The following is a 23,130-nucleotide window of genomic DNA, read 5'->3' on the forward strand; positions in this document are numbered from 1 at the left end:
TGAAGTCTTTAACCATTAGGTCCTTCCACTTTAGACATGCATGTTCCTAAAGCTTACATGTCTCTCATGCTTCTTATTACTTTTGATTAATCAAATTATAAAGCCATGTCCCCTTATGACACTCTTAATTTCGGCCATCATGGATAAAAAGAGAAAAGGAAGTTTATATTTTATAAACTCAAAGTTTATAAGATATAAACTTTGCCTTTTTATAAAAGACAAAAAACTTACCTAGTCCAAAATGTTGTACATGACTTATTAATTCATACATTATGAAACAATATTTTATATTACTTGCTAATGAAGATTATTATTTCCATGAAATAAATAATATCCAGTTTAATTATAAGAGTTTTATTGAATATCTATTAAAATCAATTTCTAATAAATAATCAATTATATCAAGTTGTTGTTAGTGTGACCCATTAGTATTATATGTTAATTAGCAATATGACTTCAATATGATTCTTGAGCATACTAGATCTTTCAATCTCCCAATTGCGTAAGATTCATATTATACTGATATAGATAGTGGTGAATGTCTAGCAACATTTTACTGCTCCCAACAACATACAAATTTGTGCCATCCCCAAAAGCTCAAAGCTACAATTGGTGTATAAGGTAAGTTTATCAATTATCTCTTTGCTACAGACATCATGTTGAACATGAGACATGGATCGCGATCAATCTCATTGGTTGTTCAACTTTTGCTAAGGCGCCTTAGATGTCTAACTCTCAACACATAAGATAAACAAATCACATCTTGACTACATAAGCCTCTTGCATAGTTCACACCATACATGAAAATGGATTTTGTAATTGCCCAGTTAAGGAACAAAATTTGACCATATCAAAGCATAGTACTCCCTATAGTCAAGTCCCATTATTTATCTCAGGTGTTAAGGATACAAAGATAGTACCTTTTAATCAAGTATCATTCATGATAGCGATCCATGAGATGATCTTGATGCGGGTCAGTTCAATACTAGTTCTCTAACAAGTACCTATGAAACTTGGTTGCAACCACTTGCCTACTTTCACCTAGTGAGAGTCAACCAATTCAATTCATATTAGTCTTACTTTATAATTGCTTCCACAATTATAACCAACTATGAACCTTTAGAATAATAACATTATTCATGGATTAAACATGTTAATATAGAACACAACAAGTATTAATGTGACGACTATATACCAATATATCATAGCATTATCAAATAGTTGTGATAATGTTCCAATATCCAAATACTAAATCCAAATCAAAAACCCATTTCTAGAATAATAAATTTTTATAGTTGAAGTGCGACCATTCATACTTAGCTCAAAAGAATGACTTTATCAATGGATCTGACAAAATTTAATTTGTTTGAATTCTGTGAATACTATCATCTCCATACTCAAATTTACTCTAAGTATAGTTAAATATTGTGGAGAATATGATTGGTGTTCTTTCACGACATAGAGTATCTTTGCTTGATTAAGTATACTATCGAAGTCACAAAAATTTTGTATGTGATCTTTGAATGGTAGAAATCAACATAGTTTTTGATGATCACATTCATCCAATCATATTTGAATTCAACTTATAAAGTAGTGTATTCTTATTTTGTAGTAGATTGTGTCATTATGTTTTGCTTGGACCTCATTCTAGCAAGACTTACTCTTCATTCCATAATGAAGTCAAAATCCAATTATAATTAATAATTATTTATATCTGTTTAGAAATTAACATCTTGTGTAGCTCTTTTCATAAAGATCCTTTATAAACTGATTGTCTCATATGCATTCTCTTAATTCTTCTAAAGTACTCTTAGAATGCTCTCTTAGTCATCCAGTGTCTTAACCATGTATTCAAATAGTATCCTATGACATGCTTACATCATGACCAAATACCATGGCTTATGCATAATATAGCGTAAATGATGAATTCATTTGCCAAGCAAATATAGTATAAATCATTTCATCTAGTTTAAATATATGAGCTATGTACTTTTGAGGCTAGCTCAAAATGGTGCCATATGATAATGCCAATAATTCTCCAAAATAATCTTGTGCCTTGATCCCTATCAAGATTTTGCCAATATATGTATAAGGACATGTAACTTTTAACATTCATTTTATCTATCCCCTATAGATTTTACATTCCAAGAATGCATCTTCTCATTCATAAGTCTTTCATTTTAGAAACACTTTCCGAGTCAAGGTGAAAACGACATTGCTTAGTCAGAATGTGAATTTAAATGAATAAGTATGTTTCACTCATACAAGATTAGGAATTTCACTATGTTCTCACTAGTTCTTAGTAAACACACATGCTCTATTCATTTTGATATAAAAACATACCTTGTAGTTTTAAATTAAAATGATGATTGCAACATTGATATATTTGCTTTATATCCACAAGTGGATCTCAACATCTACATATTTTGTTAGGATAACATGGATTAAGAAAACCTCCAGGCTAATCTATATAGATATCATGTCTATTAAGAAAAAATAGTCTTTCTTGAAATCTATTTATTATATCTCATATTAAGAATATTAATTTATAGTAAACAATATCTTTATTGATCTAGTCATAACTACTTGTGAAAAAGGTTTGATCACAGTCAATGTCATGAGTATGATGAGGACCTTAGTCAATGACATGAGTATGATAAAAACTTTTTATAACAATTCTTGCTTTAAATGTGTATGGTTATCTATGTAATTTGTTCTTTCTGGAAGAATTATTTACTCCTTCTAGCCTTGCTATAGGGATAAATTTTAATCAAGCCCATACTTGATTCTCATACATAGATTACACATCATGTTCATGACTCTAAGTCATTTATCAGATTTGAGATATGACATAGCATCTTGGTATTTGATGGATTTTCCAAAAACCATCAATAAAAGCTCATTAATGAGAGATTTCACATTTCTCAAGTCATAGAGGATTTCTACCACTAATGCTGTAACAACCCCCTTCTGGCACGTATCACAATATTGTCCGCTTTGGGCCACTCGGCACGAGGACTTCCCAGGGGGTCACCCATCCTGGTACTACTCCCGCCCGAGCACGCTTAACTGCAGAGTTCTTATGGGATCTGCTGCCCTCACGGCTTTAAAACGCGTTGTGACAAGGAAGGTATCCACACCCCTTATAAGTAGATGTTTCGTTCTCCTTCCAAGCCGATGTAGGATCAGGTGCAACCCACAGGAGGGACGTCGAACCCTATAATGGGGGGTGAAGGTGGGTTGCACCTGATCCTACATCGGCTTGGAAGGAGAACGAAACATCTACTTATAAGGGGTGTGGATACCTTCCTTGTCACAACGCGTTTTAAAGCCGTGAGGGCAGCAGATCCCATAAGAACTCTGCAGTTAAGCGTGCTCGGGCGGGAGTAGTACCGGGATGGGTGACCCCCTGGGAAGTCCTCGTGCCGAGTGGCCCAAAGCGGACAATATTGTGATACGTGCCAGAGGGGGATGTTACAAATGGTATCAGAGCTAGGGCACGGGTCGATGTGTTCGACAGGGACGTCGAACCCTATAATGGGGGGTGAAGGTGGGTTGCACCTGATCCTACATCGGCTTGGAAGGAGAACGAAACATCTACTTATAAGGGGTGTGGGTACCTTCCTTGTCACAACGCGTTTTAAAGCCGTGAGGGCAGCAGATCCCATAAGAACTCTGCAGTTAAGCGTGCTCGGGCGGGAGTAGTACCGGGATGGGTGACCCCCTCGGAAGTCCTCGTGCCGAGTGGCCCAAAGCGAACAATATTGTGATACGTGCCAGTGGGGGGTGTTACAAATGCAAACAAATTGTATTTGTGAATAGCTATTATTTAATTTTAACAATCCTTGTTAAAATTAGTACCAACTATAACTACATAAGGTTATGGTTCTTGAGCTGCTTCAAGTTTCATGTACCTCCCACTTGCTTTGTTATTAGAAGCTTGCTTTCTACTAACTTAACTTTCACAATAATAAAATAACTTAGTCTTTGTGTGTTTGTATATGATAATCTAAGACACATTTAAAGTATTATACATATATGTAGTTAGTAGATTTTGGGTTTATAAGCTTTAGTCTAACATCGGCTTCAAATTTGTAACACATTAAGTAAGATGAGGATGGACCCTTTCCATACTAAGTCTTATAAAGTGTTTAATCTGCTTATTAGTTGGTATTTGTATTTAAGATACAATTAACAATTACTGAAGTATTATCCCAAAAAGATTAAAGGAGGATATTTCTATCGATTAGAAAGTAAATCATACTTAACAAGATTTAATTCAGCCTTTCTTATCTTTAAAGCCTTAGATGGTTCTTACCGGTTGTATCTCAACTTTTGAAACCTTCAACAAAAAATTCACAATTATGATTTACCACATAAAATATAATTAAAACTACTATAGTTGCTAATAAAGTTGATTTGGTATCTTGTGCTTAATCTCAGACATTCAATAGAAAGGAAATCATACACCAACGTGTATAGTTCCTTAATTATTTTTTCTACACCTTAGTGAACATATCATTAGGAATCCTTTACATATTAACAAGGTTCATATATGTCAAATAAACTATATTATTTGCTTTCAAAGATCCATTTCTTGAAGTTGGAATATGTTAACTCCATAAAGATAACAATGTCAAAGATGAGTTTGATTTAAAACAAGTTTAAGTCAAAAAGTGCTTGTATATAGAACTTGATTTTATTTATAAAAAATTTTGATATTTACTTTACAGTTAGTTCTATTAAGAGATCTAGTCTCATAAATAGAAGTTAATCATTTCTGAATATGAATATTATCGTTATGACAGATGATTAAGTAAATGATCAAACATTCGAATAAAATAACCGAGACATAAATTTACACATGCTAAATTAAAACATACATTGTTCCAAAACAAATAGTGTTTTACATTACAAGTAATTTATGTTCTAAGCATAAATAATAAACTAAACTCCGAGAGTGTAGTTCCAACTTATTGTGCTTAGCTTGTACTCTTCAGTAAATATCTTCAAGCCATTTACAAATATTAGATTAACATTTAAATACCAAGTACCTAAGTCTTACATAAAAATCATGAGTTCTATCTAGTAGATACAAGAATTACTAGTCACTTCTAGACTTTCTTTCCAAATAAGAGGAGTAAATCCTCTTCCAGTGTCTAGTTGCTTCCCAAAAGAAACAAGATCCATCTATGTGGGATTTAGTAGATTTCTTGGGCTTAATGGTGTTCAGTCCATAAAATGTGGGCCTCCTTGATCACACAAGGTGATTCTTTTGACCTTGCATTATTCTAAAGTTTAAACTAACTTTAAATAAAATATCACTATATTTATTGGAATATTGCTTGATATGTTATATCATCAGATATATGTTTAAATTATCCAAGACTTCCTAAAAGTCATGAATAATTATTCCTAGCTTGATGTTAGAAGCATCTTTAGCATCACAGTGATGCCTTTACTAGGTATCATATTTAGGTTTAATTGCTCAAAACAAATATGTTAGGACTAGGACCTTTAAGTGTATACAATTTTATATCTCTCACGAGATTGTATCTTAAGACATAAACCCATTCATTGAAGTTGTATCTATTGAATGTTATTATAACATTAAGTCATTAAAGAAAATGACAATTCATGATAATGAGAATGGATTATTTAACAACAAAATCTTAACAAAATTCATTTAGTATTTTCAAGATTTAATCTTCAATAATTAATACCCTTTTAGTTTCCAAAAACATTAACTATCAAAGTCTAGTATCCAAGTTGCAAAACAAATAAATGGTTAGGTATCCTTTATCCCATCCATTTGAACTCACCCCGGTAGACATTAATTATCAATTATATATTGCTATATAATTCCTAGATTTATGGGATCGCTAATAAAAAATTTAATTAGATATGTTTGTTCCTATCTATGCCTCATATTTCTCTTGCTTAGGTATCCATTATTACAAAAGATTTCTGATCAAATCATCAAATTTGAAAAACATGTGTCATCGATATATAACTTGGTTATAGAAATCGCAAAGACACCCCCGACCATCAAAATATAACACTAAGCGGTTAGGTGTCTTTTATCCCACTAGTGCATACAAGAGATGTGCGAGTATTTTTTAAAAGGATTGCATGGATTTTAGGTTTGTAAAATAAGGGTCTTTATATGTTTTATAATTCTATTTTAAAAACATATGATATCATGGTTATTACATGCATATAATAAACCATTATATAAATTTTCAAAAGAAAATCACTTTTAAATGTTCTATTTAAAAAGCTAGTTTTTATATAATTTGACACAATTCATTTTCATAATCAGTATTAATTTTGAGTGCATTTAAACCTATATATCTTTAATAAAACTTCATTTTATTACTTATATATATGAAGTTTGTATAAGCTACAAAAATCATCATTTTAAAACTTATAATGGAGTATTTCAAAATTTGTTGTTATTAACGATTTTATAAAATCGGGTTTTAGTTTTAAAATAATAACTTGTTACATATTATGTCCAATTTTGAAAACCCAAACTCCATGTGATGTTTATTTTGTCCAATTATTTTAGCATGTTAAAAACTAACTTATCAACCATACAAAATAATTGTATAAAATAAACAACACAAAACATGCATAAAAAAATATTTGCATAAACCTAGCCAACTAATGGCATTTTTGTGAGCCAACACAAAAGATGTCAAATCCATTCCGAAAGGGACATTTAAGGGGACCAAAAAAACTTCTTTTAATGTTGTTGAAGAAGCTCCCACTTGAATAAATACCAATTGTTTGTAAAAGATTGAAAAAACTTCTTGAATGCTAAAATTCAGCAACTGTCGTTAAAAGTCCAACAACCATTTGTAAACAGCATTAGTGACACTTTACAGAAAATATCACTGGAAATTCTGCACACCTTGTAGACTCAAGAATTGCTCTTTTGTCTTCAAAAATGGTTCCAACTTCATCTCTTGTTACATTTTTGTACAAATAAATTTATTCTAAAAATTAATCTATTACTTACAACAATAAACCAAGAAAACTAATTTATTTAATTTATTACACACCATATGAATAAATAAATTATTACAACCATTTCTATATAAAATCCAACACAACAACACAACAAACACAATGGTCATTGGCTAGTTTATGCACATCATATACATCAACATACACATAAAACAACCTTTTTTTTTCTAAGACAACGTTAAATGATAAAATATGCATGAAACTTTTCTCACATAAAATAACAAATATAAAGTTGTCATAGAAAATATGTATGAACTTATTTTTATACAAAAACAAGTTGTCCGTATTCACCAAAAATTAAGATTTCCAAAAAAAAATTCTACCCAAACTTGCAAGGTGGCTCTGATACCAATTGTTGGGTTTTAGTTCAAAAATAGTTTCATAAACTAGAAAAATATGGCAATGGAAGACCTAAAATTTGAAATAACATAAACATTTATACCCACCATTGATCTTCTTGCAAGTTATAGTAAGATAAAATACCAACCATATAAAGGATGAATAAATAACAACCTTTGTTGTTCTTTGGATCCTCTTGGGAGGCTTGGAAGTTGATGAAGAACATGGAACCTTTGAGACACCAACAATGACTCAACTTGATGTAGATGCTAGTCCATAACCTCTTAATCCCTTAAGCTTTAAGTTCATAACCAATATGAACTTAAAGAGGGCATGAAAATGCAAGTAATCTTCAAAAAGAGATGAAAAAAAGATAGAGAGTGACCTCCTCTAAGGAGGTTACGATTTTCGGAAGCAAGAATGAAGCCACCAATCAAGAGTGGAAGCCTCATATTTATCTTAAAGTGAAGTCTTTAACCATTAGGTCCTTCCACTTTAGACAAGAATGTTCCTAAAGCTTACATGTCTCTCATGCTTCTTATTACTTTTGATTAAACAAATTAGAAAGTCATGTCCCTTTATGACACTCTTAATTTAGGCCATCATGGAGAAAAAGAGAAAAGGAAGTTTATATTTTATAAACTCAAAGTTTATAAGATATAAACTGTCTTTTTTCTAAAAGACAAAAAGCTTACATAGTCCAAAATATTGTACATGACTTATTATTCATACATAATGAAATAATATATTATATTACTTGCTAATGAAAATTATTATTTCCCTGAAATAAATAATTTCAATTTAATTATAAGAGTTTTAATGAATATTTATTAATATCAATTTCAAATAAATTATCAATTATATCAAGTTCTTGTTAGTGTGACCCATTAGTATCATATGTTAATTAGCAATATCACTTTAATATGATTCTTGACATACTACATCTTTCAATTCTCTGAGTGTGGGTTAATCCAACACTTAAATCTCCATTTCAAAGTACTCATGGACACTGTAGCAATACCATTTCTATGTCTAAAACTCTTTAGACAATGGACAATCTAATTCATGACAATCTTAATTAACTACTTACAAAAGTACGAGCGGATGCGGAGTTTGAATAATCGAATTATTCAGAAAGTAAAAGATGCAAAATGAAACACAATAATAAACAATTGACAAAATGTAGTAAACAAAATCATAAATAATTCTCTATTATTTAATCACCAAATTCAATTAAATTTACTTCATTACAAGTTTCAACTAACTATCTAACTACTAAAACTAATATTATCTTTCAGACCAATGCTCCTAGCATGGTGAACGTGTTTAATCCTACTCAAACCCTTTGTTAGGGGATTTGCATGATTCTCTTCTGATGGTGCCCTCGTCACTACAATGTCGATCTTCTTCTACTCTATATCTGATGAAATAGTATTTTCTGTCGATATGTCTTGATTTGTCATTATCTCTTGGTTCCTTTGTCAAGGCAACCGCTCCTTCGTTATCACATAAAATTTCCATTGGCTCCTTTGGCTGGAACAACTCCAAGGTATTTGCTGAAGTTCGTCAACAAAATTGTCTCCTTTAATGCTTCACTTGCTGCTATGTACTTCGATTCACAGGTAGAATAAACAAATGTCTCTTGTTTGGAACTTTTCTAGGTTACCACTCCTCCATTTAAGGTAAACATCCAGCCAGATTGAGAACGAATGTTTTCTCTGTATGTTTAAAATCTAGTGTCACTATACCCAGTTACTCTCAATGAATCACTACCGCCAAGTACTAGGACCCAGTCCTTAGTCCTTCGCAGATATTTGAGAGTATTCTTAACTGCTATCCAATGAGCTCTACCTGGATTTCCCTAATAACGACTAACCATGCTCAAAGCAAAGGTCATATCAGGTCAAGTACATGCCATAGCATACATGATAGATCCAACGGCGGAAGCATATGGAAATCTACTCAATTCTGTTATCTCTGCATTGGTACTCGGTCTCCAAGTCTTACTCAGTTTGGTATTACTCTGTATAGGCAGTTCTCCTTTCTTGGAAATTTCCATACTAAAACGTTTTAGTACCATTTCCAAGTATGTACTTTGACTAAGTCCAATTAGTCTTTTACTCTTGTCTTTCACAATTCTTATCATTAGAATATAAGCAACCTCTCCCAGATCCTTCATAGCGAAACACTTCCAAGCCAAGACTTAACTTCTTGCAAAGCTGGAATGTCGTTTCCTATAAGAAGTATGTCATCAACATACAATACCATGAAGTTTACTATACTCCCACTAGCTTTGACATATACACAAGATTCATCTTTACTTCTAGAGAAGCCAAACTCCTTGACCTTCTCGTTAAAGCAAAGATTCCATCCGCGAGAAGCTTTTTTCAATCCATAGATTGATTTCTCAAGCTTACACACTCTATTTGGATACTTTGCATCTACAAAACCATCTGGATGACTCATGTAAACATCATCAACCAACTTCCCATTAAGGAAATCGGTTTTGACATCCATCTGCCAAATTTCACAGTCATGAAATGCGGCTATGGCGATCATTATCCTAATAGATATTATCTTAGCCACTGGTAAGAAGGTTTTATCATAGTCAACCTATGGGGTTTGAGTAAAGCCCTTCGCAACCAGTCAAGCCTTGAAAGTGTGTACCTTCCCATTCATGATGATCTTCTTCTTAAAGATCCATTTGTACTCAACTATCTTAAAACCTGGTTTATTATCAACCAAATTCCAAACTTGGTTGTCATACATGGACTTGATCTCGCTATCCATTGCCTCTTGCCATTTAGATGCCTCAGGACCTGTCATTGCTTCCTTGTAGTTAGTTAGCCAGTTCATCCAAATTTACCACTATACTGTCACTGATAAACATGTCACCATCTGTAGTAATATGGAAACCATATAACTCAGGTTTCAATCTAAATCCAATGGAGCGCCTAAGAGGTAATGACTCGTCAACCGGTTCAACTAGAATTTCTTCCTCTGGTTGAACCCTATCATCTTTAGAGGTTCCTTCATCACTTAATTCTTGAATCTCTTCAAGATCAATGGTGCTCCCACTGTCCTCTTTGCATATGAGTTCTCTTTCGCAAAAGAATTCTCTTTGTGCTACAAAGACCACATTCCTACTAGGTCTGTAGAACCAATATAAAAAAGACATTTATGGATAGCCGATGAAAATACATCTCTCACTTCGAGGTTCAAGATTTTGTGAGTATATCATCTAATGAAAGCTTCACAATACCAAACCTTGATATGTGCTAATGAGGTAACCTTCCATATCCACATCTTTTGAGGTGTTTTGGCAACCTTCTTAGTTGGGACAAGATTATTAATGTGGGCGATAGTCTCTAAGGCATACCCTGAGAATGAAATAGGAAGAGAAGCTCAACTCATCATGGAACGAACCATGTCCAACAAGGTTCGATTGTGCCTCCCAACCACACCATTAAGTTGTGGTATCCTAGGAGGTGTCAATTATGAAACCATTCAACATTCCTTGAGTTAGTCGTGAAACTCGATACTAAGATACTCACCACCTCTATCAGATCTAAGCATCTTTATCTTCCTACCAAATTGATTCTCAACTTCATGTTTAAACTCTTTAAACTTTTCAAAGGTTTCTAACTTATGCTTGATTAAGTAGATATAGCCATATTTGTTGTAATCATTAGTAAAAGTCACATAAAATCGGTTAACACCCCTTATGGTGGATCCGAAGGGCACAGACAAAAATTCAATGGTCAAAAACCATAAAGTTTGACCTCAAGTCAAACTTGGTAAAAAAAGTCAACGATCAAAAACCAATAGTCAATTCTCCATGTCGTGGCCAACAACATGGCCACATCGTGGTGGCTATATGCCAAAATAGTCACGAAAGCCCTCGTTGTCATGTTGTGGCAGCACCCTTGCAACATCATGGTTATGTTCTGTGCAACTTAATTCATTATGCTCTTACTCGTTGTTTCTAGAGCTCCCAAGTTCATATATGGATCAATTATGGCCATGCATGGATAAATTTTCCAACTTTATCCCTTTTCCAACCTTTAGAAGTCAAAATATAGAACCCAAACTCAAAAAGGGACCAAATGACCTAGAAAGCTCATGCATGGTTGATTTATGATCAAGATACAAACTTTATGGGACCATAAGGTCAAAAACCCAACATAGATCTTATCCAAGGTCGTAAGTTGTGTATCGTCTCATTTTCACAACCATTGTTTTCATTTTTATTAAAATAAAACTTACCAATTTATAAAATCTATTATTAAGAAAAACATTTATTCCAAATTACATTTATTTAAAATCAAAATTTTAAAGAGAACGTGGAATCCTCAATGCTGGTGATGCATGTGTACAGTCTCACCTTTGCCTTCCCATAGACACCAATGATACCTGAAACAACAAACAAATGGGTAAGCATAAAGCTTAGTGAGTTGCCCCCAAAATAACACACACCAATAATAAAAATGGCCCATCCCTAGGGTTCAATCCAACCCAAAATAAATATGGGCCTCGCCCTGGGGTATGTTTCAACACAAGCATACCACAGTGGGCCCTGCCCTGGGGTATATTTCAACCCGTTATGCCATAGTAGGCCCCGCCCTCGGGTATATTTCAACCCAAACATATCACAGTGGGCCCTCCCTAGGGTATATTTCAACCCAAACAAATCATATTGGTCCCCGCCCTGGGTATATTTCAACCCAATCACAACATATATCATACAACAACTAACATACCACATGAACAGTTAATGGGCCGGCCTTGGTGCCTTTGACCCATGGTTATAATGAGGAGACTCACTACCGCCTACTAGTCCTCTCACAACATGCACTCCTGCCACCAGCTAACCTCCATAGAATGCGTAACCCTAAGTAACCAGAGATGAGATAGCCACCCGAACAATGATCCTACTCTAGAGCCACAACCAAATGAGGAACATGAAAGAAATATTAGATCGAGAGTTCTCAAGCTATCCTATATGACCACAGACAGTCCCTAAGGGCACTCCATAGGTGATAACTAGCAAGCACAGATAACGTACACTTCTACATGTTATTAAAGCAAAGCAGCATAGTCGATATCAGAACACGAATCTAACAGATCACATTAGCATAACAGCATACTCGATACCAGAACACAGATCTACCAGATCACTATAGCATAAAACCATAGTTGACACCAGAATACAGATCCAATAGATCACTATAGCATAGTAGCATACTAAATATCAACAATCCATGGAATGCATGGCCATATATACTCAAAGATGAGATAGTCACCCGGACGGGTGATCTTACTTTAGAACCACAACCAAACAAGGAACATCTAAGAGAGCTTAGATCAAAAGTCCCCAGTCTATCCTACATGATTATATACAGTCTCTACGGCATCCCTCTACTACCAGATAACCAAAACTAGTGGACCGAGATTGGTGCCTTCGACCTACAGGTACAGTAAGGTGAAACTCAACTCACTTCCAATCACCTATAGGGAGATACTTGAGTCAATCCCTATCACACATCATAGTCACTTGCAACAGTGACCACCACACAAGAAATGACGATTAGGGTTTCACATAAAATGACGATAAGGTTTGAGTAAGAATACTTAAACCATTAAGGACTTAATCACTTAATGGTAGGACTTATTCATGTTTGACCTAGTCATTCTCTGGTGTAACAATAATCTAATTAATAGCTCAAATATGCGCCCGATCATTATCCAAATAGAACTCCTCGGTTCTAGGGGTTTTCACATAAAATGATAACTATGGTTAGTGTTCCACACTTAACCCCTTAAGGACTTAATCCATTAAGTCCAATATTGTATTAAGTTAATTGTATGGGCATTATTAAGTATTATTTAAATTTTAATTAACAACTTTAACGCGGGTCCCAACTTGGCTTTTTTTGACATTAAGGTTTTCTAAACCCTAATTAGGGTTTCCAACCCTAACTCGTGCCACTCGAATTTAAGTTAAATACTTAAGTCATTAAATGTTTAACAAACTGAACACCACCCACTGCCACCTCGGGCAGTGGTGGTCGGCAGCGGTCCATGGCAGCAGGAGGGGGCAACCACCATTTTTAATGGTGGTAGTTTATAATTTTAACTCAAAACATTATCAAAATCAACCCGTTACACACAAAACATCCATCCAACACATATATACACACATCCACCCAAGGTGGTGACTGGTAGTAGTAGAACGGTTGTAGGAGGTGGTAGCCACCATGGTGGTTCTTCTTTGGCTACTGGCCAACAAACACACACACACACACATGCTAAAACACCCACCATGAAGCTGCACTTCGCACTTGGAGGAGGACGATGGCCAGAAGGGTGACGAATGGGCAGCGACATAAAACAGCGGTAACAGCAGCGCTAACAGTCGACGCTAGTGGCAGTGGCATAACCCCTTGGCGATATCGGTGGCGTGACCGACAGCAGAATAAAGGAAGGGAGGATGTGCAACCGATAATGATAATAAAAGTAGCCATGACATTGTCCTTCAATAGTTCTTGGCTTCATCGACAGCGGAGCAACGATGGGCTTCAGTGGTTCTCTATGGCGTCAATGAGGTGACGGTAGCGTTGACTGTGAATGATGGTCGACGAAGAAGCAACACTCACAAAGTCTCGCTCTCCCGATCTTCCTCGATGAACACGATGTCGGGTTTGTGGCTCTTCGTCTTCACTGACAACGGAACAGTTGGCGGTTTCTGGCTTCAACAGTGGAGGGGCGGCGACTGAGGATAAGGTGGTGGCTAATAAAATTAGGGTTATGGTTAGTAAGGATTATGTTTTAAACGAGGGAACAAGGGTAGGGGTAAAAGTGGTGGCTAATAAAATTAGGGTTATGGTTAGTAAGGATTATTCCTAATTTTTACACTTCGGTCCCTCCGTCATAATTCTTTTTCAAATTAAATCCAATAATTACCAAACAACCCTTGGTTCATGGATTTCTTTACATTTCAAGTCATAGTGTTACCATATAGACCCCAAATTCTAGAACTTGTAACATTTAACTCCTTATGGCTAACACCAAGGAATTATTACGGATTTAGGGCTAAAATAAAATAATATATAAAAATACGTATCGGGGTTTTAAGGTTTACTATTTATTTATATATTTTAGTTTATTTTATTTTAAACAAAATGTTATAAGTTGCTTCAAACTCCAAGGATTCATTTTTAAAAGCCAAAAAGAGACTTAATCACGTCATAAACAACCCATGGAAGGGAAAGGTATGAACTTTATACTTTTTGGAGTCTAAGGATGGATGTAGAAGTAGCCCTCAACAACAACAAGTCACACTGCCATCTTGGAACACCTTCTCCTTCAAAGAACCTTAAAAAGGCCAAGAACACACACTTTTCTCTAAGATCACACACATACACACACACACACTAGGGTTTCTCTCAAAGAGATGGAGGCTGGAATTGAAAGCAAACTCTAGCCATAATGTTGCTTAAATAGGGTTTAAGACCTAAAATTAGGGTTTTCTCATTTTGTCGTGGCCACTGCATGACCACGTCGTATTGATTAAAAAATGTGCGTCCACTTGTAGAGCGCCACCACGTCGTGGCACCTCCCTAAACATAATAAGCCCCAAAATTAAAATGGTTAGGTCTCAAGAGAAATATCTGAAATTAGAGGTTACAATTCTTATATATCTAGCTTTTATAATTTTACAAAAACAAGCCTAGTACTTATTACACTTTTAAAAACTCGATCCATAGCTTTCTCACTAATATAACTATAAAATAAAATTATATTATTAAAATTGGGAAAATGAAAAAAAAAATACCCTACGAACTTTTTAGGGTTTACCCGTTAAGTCCCTAAAGTTTTTGTTGGGCTTTATGGGTCCCTAAACTAGGATATGATCTGCTCTTTTAGTCCCTGTCAATCTGTAATAGTCGGTCCAGTGACCTTTTAGACCAAAAAAACTCATATTCTACCCCTATAAAACCAAGAAAATAAGTTTGGTGACATTTTAGACCAAAAAAACTCAATTCACACCCTCCCAAGAAATCGATCGCCGCTCTTCTTTCCGACTTCACCCTCGATCGTCATACACACTCACCGAAGATCACAACCCTATTCCCCTTCTAATCGATTCTCGATCACAACCCCCTTCTATTATTGAGTGCGATGTTGATAGTATGTTTTTAAACATAAGTAACAAGAGTAGCAAGTTAAAACTTCAAGACAAATCCAAACTAAAAAACCCAAATCAACGATCATCTGGATCTCGAATTTAGATGACTAATGACAATTCACATAAAGCTATAGGAAGTATGATGAAACACATTAATAGAGACCAGGTGTCAAATAAGAAACATGAATGAATAACAGGATTACAGGAATCCATTTGAGTAATCAGTAGTTGACCAAGAAAGTAAGAACTCAAAGAGACTAATAAAGAGACCAGTTAATAGAAAATAAAAATAAAAAGCAAAAACTCATCAAAACAGGAAGTAGAAGTAATGTTAACTTTAATCAAAACGGGAAGTGAAAGATAACAAAAAAAAAAAAAAAAAAAAAGGAAAAAAACTTGCAACCGGACATGAGGTTGATGCATGGTGGCCGGAAGTCATGCATTAACAACTATGATCGGACAAAAGACACCAGGTGGTGGAAGAAAAATAAATGATCTTGCAGACGTGTGAGCTTTTGACCAGAAGTATACATATCTAGTGATGATATAGAAGGGGCACGAGTAGTCTTTATTTTACGAAATGAATCCTAACTTTTTACAAAATCACCCTAAGCTACTTTTTACTTCTATTTCAAGATTTGTCCATCATTTACTACATCAGATATGATGAATGAAAGAAACAAGTTGTAAGACAATTTTTTAAAGTAGTCACTAGCTATACATGAAAAAGAGAATCGTAAGTGCACGAGACAGAAATGAAGAGGGTAAAGATGTTAAAAACTAATTGCAAGCTACATATGAGCCAATTATGTACTTGTTTGATTTTGAATGGAGAATAACAGAGAGTTTTTTTTTTTTTTTTTTTACGAATTGATCTCTAAATTTATTTTTTTGGTTTTATAAGGGTACTGTGTGAGTTTTTTGGGTCTAAAATATCACTGAACCAATTATTACATGTTGACATTGACTAAAAGAGTTGATCATATCCTAATTTAGGGACCGCTAAAACCAGACAAAACATTTTAATGACTCAACGGATAAACCCTAAAAAGTTCGTAGGATATTTTTGTCATTTTCCATATTAAAAATCTATAGCCAAAATTAATTATTCATATATAATTATTTATCATATTATTGAAACTACCTCTATTACTAAATTAAACAAAATAAAATTTAACCTCAAATGAAAATAAATATCATACATCCACTTTAGAAATTATATAGATACATTTTAATAAATATTTACATGTTTATGCATTGAAATGTTTTTCCATAGATGTACCATATTGAAGATTTAAGGAATTGTAATAAAAAATTAACTTGTTGTGGCCAAAGATGAAGTCACCAACATGTGTTGTGGCTAATGTCTCTTGTAGTGGAGACGAACTCGACGTAGTCTGATGTGGCAGAGGCGGACACGTCAGCGTTTGCTGTGACCGGAATCGAAGAACACTATGTGAAGTCGTGATAGATAGCAGATGACATGGTTGAGGGCCGGTCTATTTTTTTTTCATGTGGATTCTAATTTTGACTTGTATAGATTTAACTTTAAATGGTTAATATTTTCAAAATAACACCTATTTGGAAGATATGTTTTGATAAACACCACTTTAGTTATATTTAAAAAAAAAAAAAACTATTGATGGAACTTTAAAGCTATATTTACTTCTGATGAATAATATAATGTTATATTATTAACCAATACTATATATAATGTTGCTTTAATGATTTTAAGTGTAAAAGTACAATTTTTATGGTTTATGGTTTAATGTGGTGTTGAGCAATATAAATGATTTTTAGTGTAAAAATATAACTTTAGTGTAAGGTTGAACCGTAATAATAATATTTTAAATATAATATTTTAATAAAAAATAATTTAAAGTATAATGAAAAAGTACTATACATAATAAAAGAGCAATTTAAAACTTATTGTTGCATTTTACCCCCGATGCATAATAAAAGAAGAATTAATTATATTGTGTCATTTTGCCCAATTTTTAATCATATGTAAGCAAATACCAAGAATATTTTTCTTCAAATGACAAAAGGGTATCAAAACCTGACTACATCGAATCGGAACTAAAAAGTACAACATAAGTTACATAATAATATAACACAAATCGAGTCGATCTAAATTGATTCACTACCTACCAAAAAAGGTTTCTATTTCTAAAAAATTAAAATTGTATTCTAAATATACTTTCTTTTCCTTGTCACGTCTTCAATTTTCATATTCCAACGGCTACATGATTTATTTCTATTTTCAATTTAAAATTGAAATATTCTTTTTTATATTAAGAAAGATAAAATAAAACAAATACCCTTTTCTCCATTTCTTCCGGGCCCTCATAATGTCCAAAAGGGACAAAACAAATGCGTGTTTCCTACATTTTCTAAAATAATATAAAAAACAAAGGATGATGAAGTCATGAAAACTTTATGTTAAACTTTATAAACTAATTTAATAACTTTTGCTCAAGTTCAAATTATTTAAAAAGCCAATAATATTATAAAATTTAAGTGTTTGAGGTATTTAAAATTCTAATTGTCCTATCATTATCGGATGAATTTTTTTACAAAGAAACGGATAAATTCTAAGATATTGGATTAACAAAGCTTAGGTGGCATTTGTTATATAGTAGAAAATGGATAATGATTGATTGAAATTTGTTGTCTGGTTATTATTTTCAAAAGTGTTGTAAGCAACAAAGCAAGAAGTGAAACCGGAGAATCAATTTTCGAAATTCAGTACTTTTCAACAAGAAAACAATTATCTTTATTAAAAAGAAACTCATTTCTTCATTCACAAACCCATAAACCAAACAAAAGCTAGAACTTAAGTTTTTTATTTGTTATTAACGTCTTAACAGTTATGTTACTAAACAAATAAAATGTTAAAATTGTACTCAATTTATACCAAAGATCATTTGTATATAATTTATAAATTTATTAGTTTATATTACGAGTCAAACTGAAAAAGGAATGATGTAAATGAAGTGAGACAAGAAAAACTATAGATTAATCATATAGTTCACCAAACAAATTGACAAGATTGGTTTTGATTGGCAAATATATTATGAAAAAAGAAAATTGACCGAGGCACCTAGATACCTTAACAAACCATTGATTATCTCGATTTATAAGATTTAACACCATCTTATATATATATATATATATATATATATATATATATATATATATATATATATATATATATATATATATATATATATATATATATATATATATATATATATGCATTTTATTTTATTTATAAAATGGAACTTTTGTGAGATTTATATACGTTAATCCTTGTGAAATATGATTTTACATTTGAATTATTGTTAGAAATTATGATGTTTCAATTTTCACAAAAATACAAGTACTTATGTCATCCAAATCCATATATAGTTTCAAAAAACGAATCAATAATTCTTTTGCAAATATATTTTGAAATTTTAGTTTTTATAAACATTGGCTAGTTTTATGAAAAACGAGTCAACATTCTTATCCTTGTATTTGTATATACTGATTTCACCATTTAAAAAAACATATATTTTACATTCACATAAACCCTAGAAATGAAGTCAAATATAATACTATTTATTATCTTATGCTCACTCCAAGAAAAATAATTAATAATAACGATAACAACCAAAAAAAGTATTTCAGAAAGATGATCTGCTACAACCAGAACTAGGTGGGGTCAATCAAGCGAAACCCAGCTGTTACTTATTCTTCCTCTCAATATCTTGAACCCTTCCCTTCTTTCTTGCCAAGATCTGGTTTTCTATCTCTTTCTCACTTCTCTTTAGAGGGGGCCGACTTTTCTTCTTCTTCTTCTTCTTCGTCTTCTTTTTTGTTTTCTGTTCTATAGATGCCAAAACTCATCGTCTTGTGATCAAGTACAAGGTACAACAACAAGAAGAACAACCCTTCAAACTCAAAGATCCAAACCAGATTCATTTACTCGTAAGTTTTTTCAATTTTGATTTTAATTGAAGCTCGAAAACTCAGTTTTAGATGTTGGGTGTGTGGATCTTTCTGTTAAAACTCTGTTCTTGATGTGATTTTATTCGCTTTTCCTCCTTTTTTCGTCTGGGCATTGCTTAATTATCTGGATCCTGTTGAATATTTGAAGTTCATAACTGTAATTTGAGTTCTTTTTGTATAGCTACGAATTTTTTTGGTTGAATTTCTTCATCAATTGGCATGGATATCGCATAATTTCTTGGATCTTGACATTTTGAAGAAGTTTTCGTCTTTTATATCTGTTATCCGGCTCTGTTCTTCTTCTGTTGAATTTCTTGCTGTTCTTCTTCATTTGAAATTTCCGTATTGCGTACTTTTTTCGATTTTCAGGAAATTAACGAATTTGAACCTTTATAACATTTGATTTAGACTCATTGATGGGTTTAGGGCTCACTCTCTCGCGTTACTGTTTCATTAACTCTACCCTTTTACAATTTGGGAGAACATTTATCATTTTCAAGTCAAATGAACTGGTAAAACGATATGAATTCTTGATCTTCCATGAAAATTTTGCTATGCGCACCATGAATTATAACATTACTAAAAATAGAAACATTGTTGCAGCGATCTATTCTCCGTTAGCTTAAAATTGTGTCGAATTTGATAATGTGCAGGAGGCTAATCGGTGAATGATACAGTAATGGGGCGGAAAGGCAATTGGTTATCTTCCATTAAAAAGGCTTTGAGTCCGAGCTCCAAAGAAAAGAAAAGCCAGGTTGGTCATTGTGTTTTTGCGACTATAACTAATACATGTACTTACTTCCATACTTTTTTTTGTTTTTATTTTAGAAATCAAAGAGGAACGCTTTTGCGGATGAAAAAGCTTCAGAACCACCGATTGCTCCAAACCCAGTTGTAGAAACCCTAAATTCGTATCAGATTCCTCCACCAGAAGAAGTGAAACCAATCGAGGTTGAAGACGAACAGACAAAACATGCTTATTCAGTTGCAGTTGCTGCCGCCGCTGCAGCTGAGGCCGCCGCCACCGTAGCTCAGGCTGCCGCCGAGTCTGTCCGACTCACCGAGTTGACTCGGTATACCGGAAAATCAAAGGAGGAAGTAGCTGCTATCAGAATTCAAACAGCTTTTCGTGGCCACTTGGTATGTTAAATTGTTAATCTCGCTTCCAAAATTTGTACTTGTATCCGTATCCGTATCTGTATAAAGTCATTGGTGTTTACAGGCTAGGAGGGCGTTGAGAGCATTAAGAGGGCTAGTGAGATTGAAAACATTGGTCGAAGGGGCAGCTGTTAAGAGACAAACAGCAAACACGCTCAAATGCATGCAAAACTTGTCACGTGTGCAATCTCAAATCAATTCCAGAAGGATCAGGATGTCGGAAGAGAATCAAGCACTTCAGAAACAACTCCTTCAAAAGCGCGCAAAAGAAATCGAAAGCTTGCAGGTTAGTTTTCATCTGTATCTCATCTGTATCTGTATCTGTATCAGTATCAATATCAGTAACAGTAATAGTAGCAGTAGCTTTCTGTGATGATATAATGGTTTTGTGGTTTGTAGATGGGAGAAGAATGGAACGATAGTTTGCAGTCAAAAGAAGAGATTGAAGCAAAACTATTGAGCAAATACGAAGCTACAATGAGAAGAGAACGAGCAATGGCATATTCGTTTTCTCATCAGGTAAAACACTTATTCATTTCATCACCCGTTTTAATGAGTTATGACCCAAATTCACATTTTTTTTAACAGCAACCATGGAAGAAAGCATCAAGAACAACAAACTTACTATTCATGGACCCCACGAATCCTCAATGGGGTTGGAGTTGGTTGGAGAGATACATGGCAACCCGACCATGGGAGACAAGCGAACATGCATCATCATCATCGGTTAGAACCGGAATCAACATGACCGGAAGTGAAATCGCCAAGTCATATGCTCGACACCAGCTTAACTCCACACCTTCAACCCCGAAAACCATTGGCCCGGTGGGCTCACGGAAGTTCAAGCCGGGGTCGAGCCCACGAGGCTTTGGGCTTGGCCCAGATGAGGACTCCAAGAGTGTTTTTAGTGTGCAGTCTGAGAAGAATAGAAGACATAGCATTGCGGGGTCTTCGGTTAGAGATGATGAGAGTTTGGCTAGCTCGCCATCGGTTCCTAGTTACATGGCACCTACAAAATCTGCAAAGGCTAAATTGAGGGGACAAAGCCCGTTGGGCCCGATAGAAATCAATGATGGGCCCACCCCAGAAAAGGGGCCAGTGAAAAAACGGCTTTCGTATCCTGGGTCGCCAGCTAGGCCCAGACGCCATTCGGGTCCGCCCAAAGTTGGTGGAGGAAATGGCATTGGGATTGGTGTGGCGCCAAATGGGAGTAGTGGAGTGGTGAGTTGAGGGAAGTGACAGAAGAAAGTGTTGTGCATTGTTTAGTAAAATTTATAAGCTATAAGGTTAAAAGTTGAGAAAAAAGAAAAGAAAGGGGGTGGGGGTGAAATTGATTTGTTGTTATTTAAGTTATTTGATTTATGGGTGAAAGATTTGTGTTGGAATGAATTTTTTTTCTTGTTTTGTGTCTTTGTGTGAATTTCAAAATGGAATGTTAATTGTTAAAATTTCTTTGTTGCTTCCATTTAGATAAATCCTTTTACCTTCATACGTACAAAGGGTGTGAGTGGGATTTTGAAAATAAACTTTTATGTTATTGTTGGTGTTCCGTGATTAAAACAGGTAGATATAGTTTTACATATTCCAATGATGGAAGTGATCAATAAGAAGATAATTAAAAAGTTCAAAAGGTGCAAAGAGAAGAAAAAGATATTTCATGACAAGTACATAACCCAAAAACACTTTATTCCGGGTCAAGAAGTTCCTTTTTATCATTCACGCTTAAAGATATTCCTGAGAAAATTGTGATCTCGATGGCATGGACCTTTTATTGTCATAAAAGTGTTTGAAAACGGTGCGGTTGAAATTAAGAGTTTGGAAACAAATCAAATATTTAAAGTGAATGGGCATCGCTTGAATCCATTTTATGAAGGCTTTGACACGGGAGAATTCGACAACATCACACTGGAAACTCCGATTGACAAAGATTGATGGAGGCGGGACTATGTCTTGGCAAAGACGTTAAATAAATGCATTGTAAATAAATAATCTCCGCTTGAAGTTTTGGGTGTTTCTAAGCTTGAAGTTGGTCAAAAAAATCATAATGAGTCCTAGCAATGATCTTGGTAAATTTTGAAAATAATGCCAAAAATCTGCAATTTGCGTGGGTACCCGTGCAGTAGTTGCACGACCGACCCCCAACCGTGCAGATTCCGAGTTCTAAATTACCCCTACATTGGATGCAATCTGATTGCTGCGTGCGGCCAGTTCCTCACCCGCACAAATGTTTGCGCGACCGACTGCCACCCTCGAAACCTACTTGCGCGATTGCCTTCCTCTTCTTTACGATACCAATGATGCTATTATTTATTTGTGCGACCCAGCCATCACCCGCACAAAGTTTGCGAGCCCGCTCAAATATGCCACTTCATAAGAAAATTTTGAGGCATTGCATGTGCTTCCTTTGTGCGACCAAGCTT

General features: G+C 34.2%; 1 protein-coding gene across 1 annotated transcript; it reads left to right on the forward strand.

Moving 5' to 3' along the window:
• The first annotated feature begins 19,253 nt into the window (after positions 1-19,253).
• On the forward strand, positions 19,254-22,175 carry LOC145032700 (protein IQ-DOMAIN 2-like). The gene is made up of 6 exons (XM_078981594.1): positions 19,254-19,531; positions 20,206-20,306; positions 20,381-20,692; positions 20,775-20,996; positions 21,110-21,229; positions 21,299-22,175. The coding sequence occupies exons 2-6, from the start codon at positions 20,232-20,234 to the stop codon at positions 21,938-21,940; spliced, it is 1,371 nt and encodes a 456-aa protein (XP_078837720.1). The 5' UTR covers positions 19,254-19,531; positions 20,206-20,231; the 3' UTR covers positions 21,941-22,175.
• Positions 22,176-23,130: the final 955 nt, after the last annotated feature.

The sequence above is a fragment of the Lactuca saligna genome, chromosome 2 (genome assembly GCF_052625555.1).
Source record: "Lactuca saligna cultivar CGN05327 chromosome 2, ASM5262555v1, whole genome shotgun sequence".
NCBI classification, from domain to species: Eukaryota; Viridiplantae; Streptophyta; class Magnoliopsida; order Asterales; family Asteraceae; genus Lactuca; species Lactuca saligna.

Bases quoted from the DNA above. Each gene is read 5' to 3' on its own strand.
- LOC145032700 (XM_078981594.1), top strand. From the start codon at position 20,232: ATGGGGCGGAAAGGCAATTGGTTATCTTCCATTAAAAAGGCTTTGAGT. The intron at 20,307-20,380 runs GTTGGTCATTGT...TTTTTATTTTAG, and splicing joins CCAAAGAAAAGAAAAGCCAG to AAATCAAAGAGGAACGCTTT. The intron at 20,693-20,774 runs GTATGTTAAATT...TGGTGTTTACAG, and splicing joins CAGCTTTTCGTGGCCACTTG to GCTAGGAGGGCGTTGAGAGC.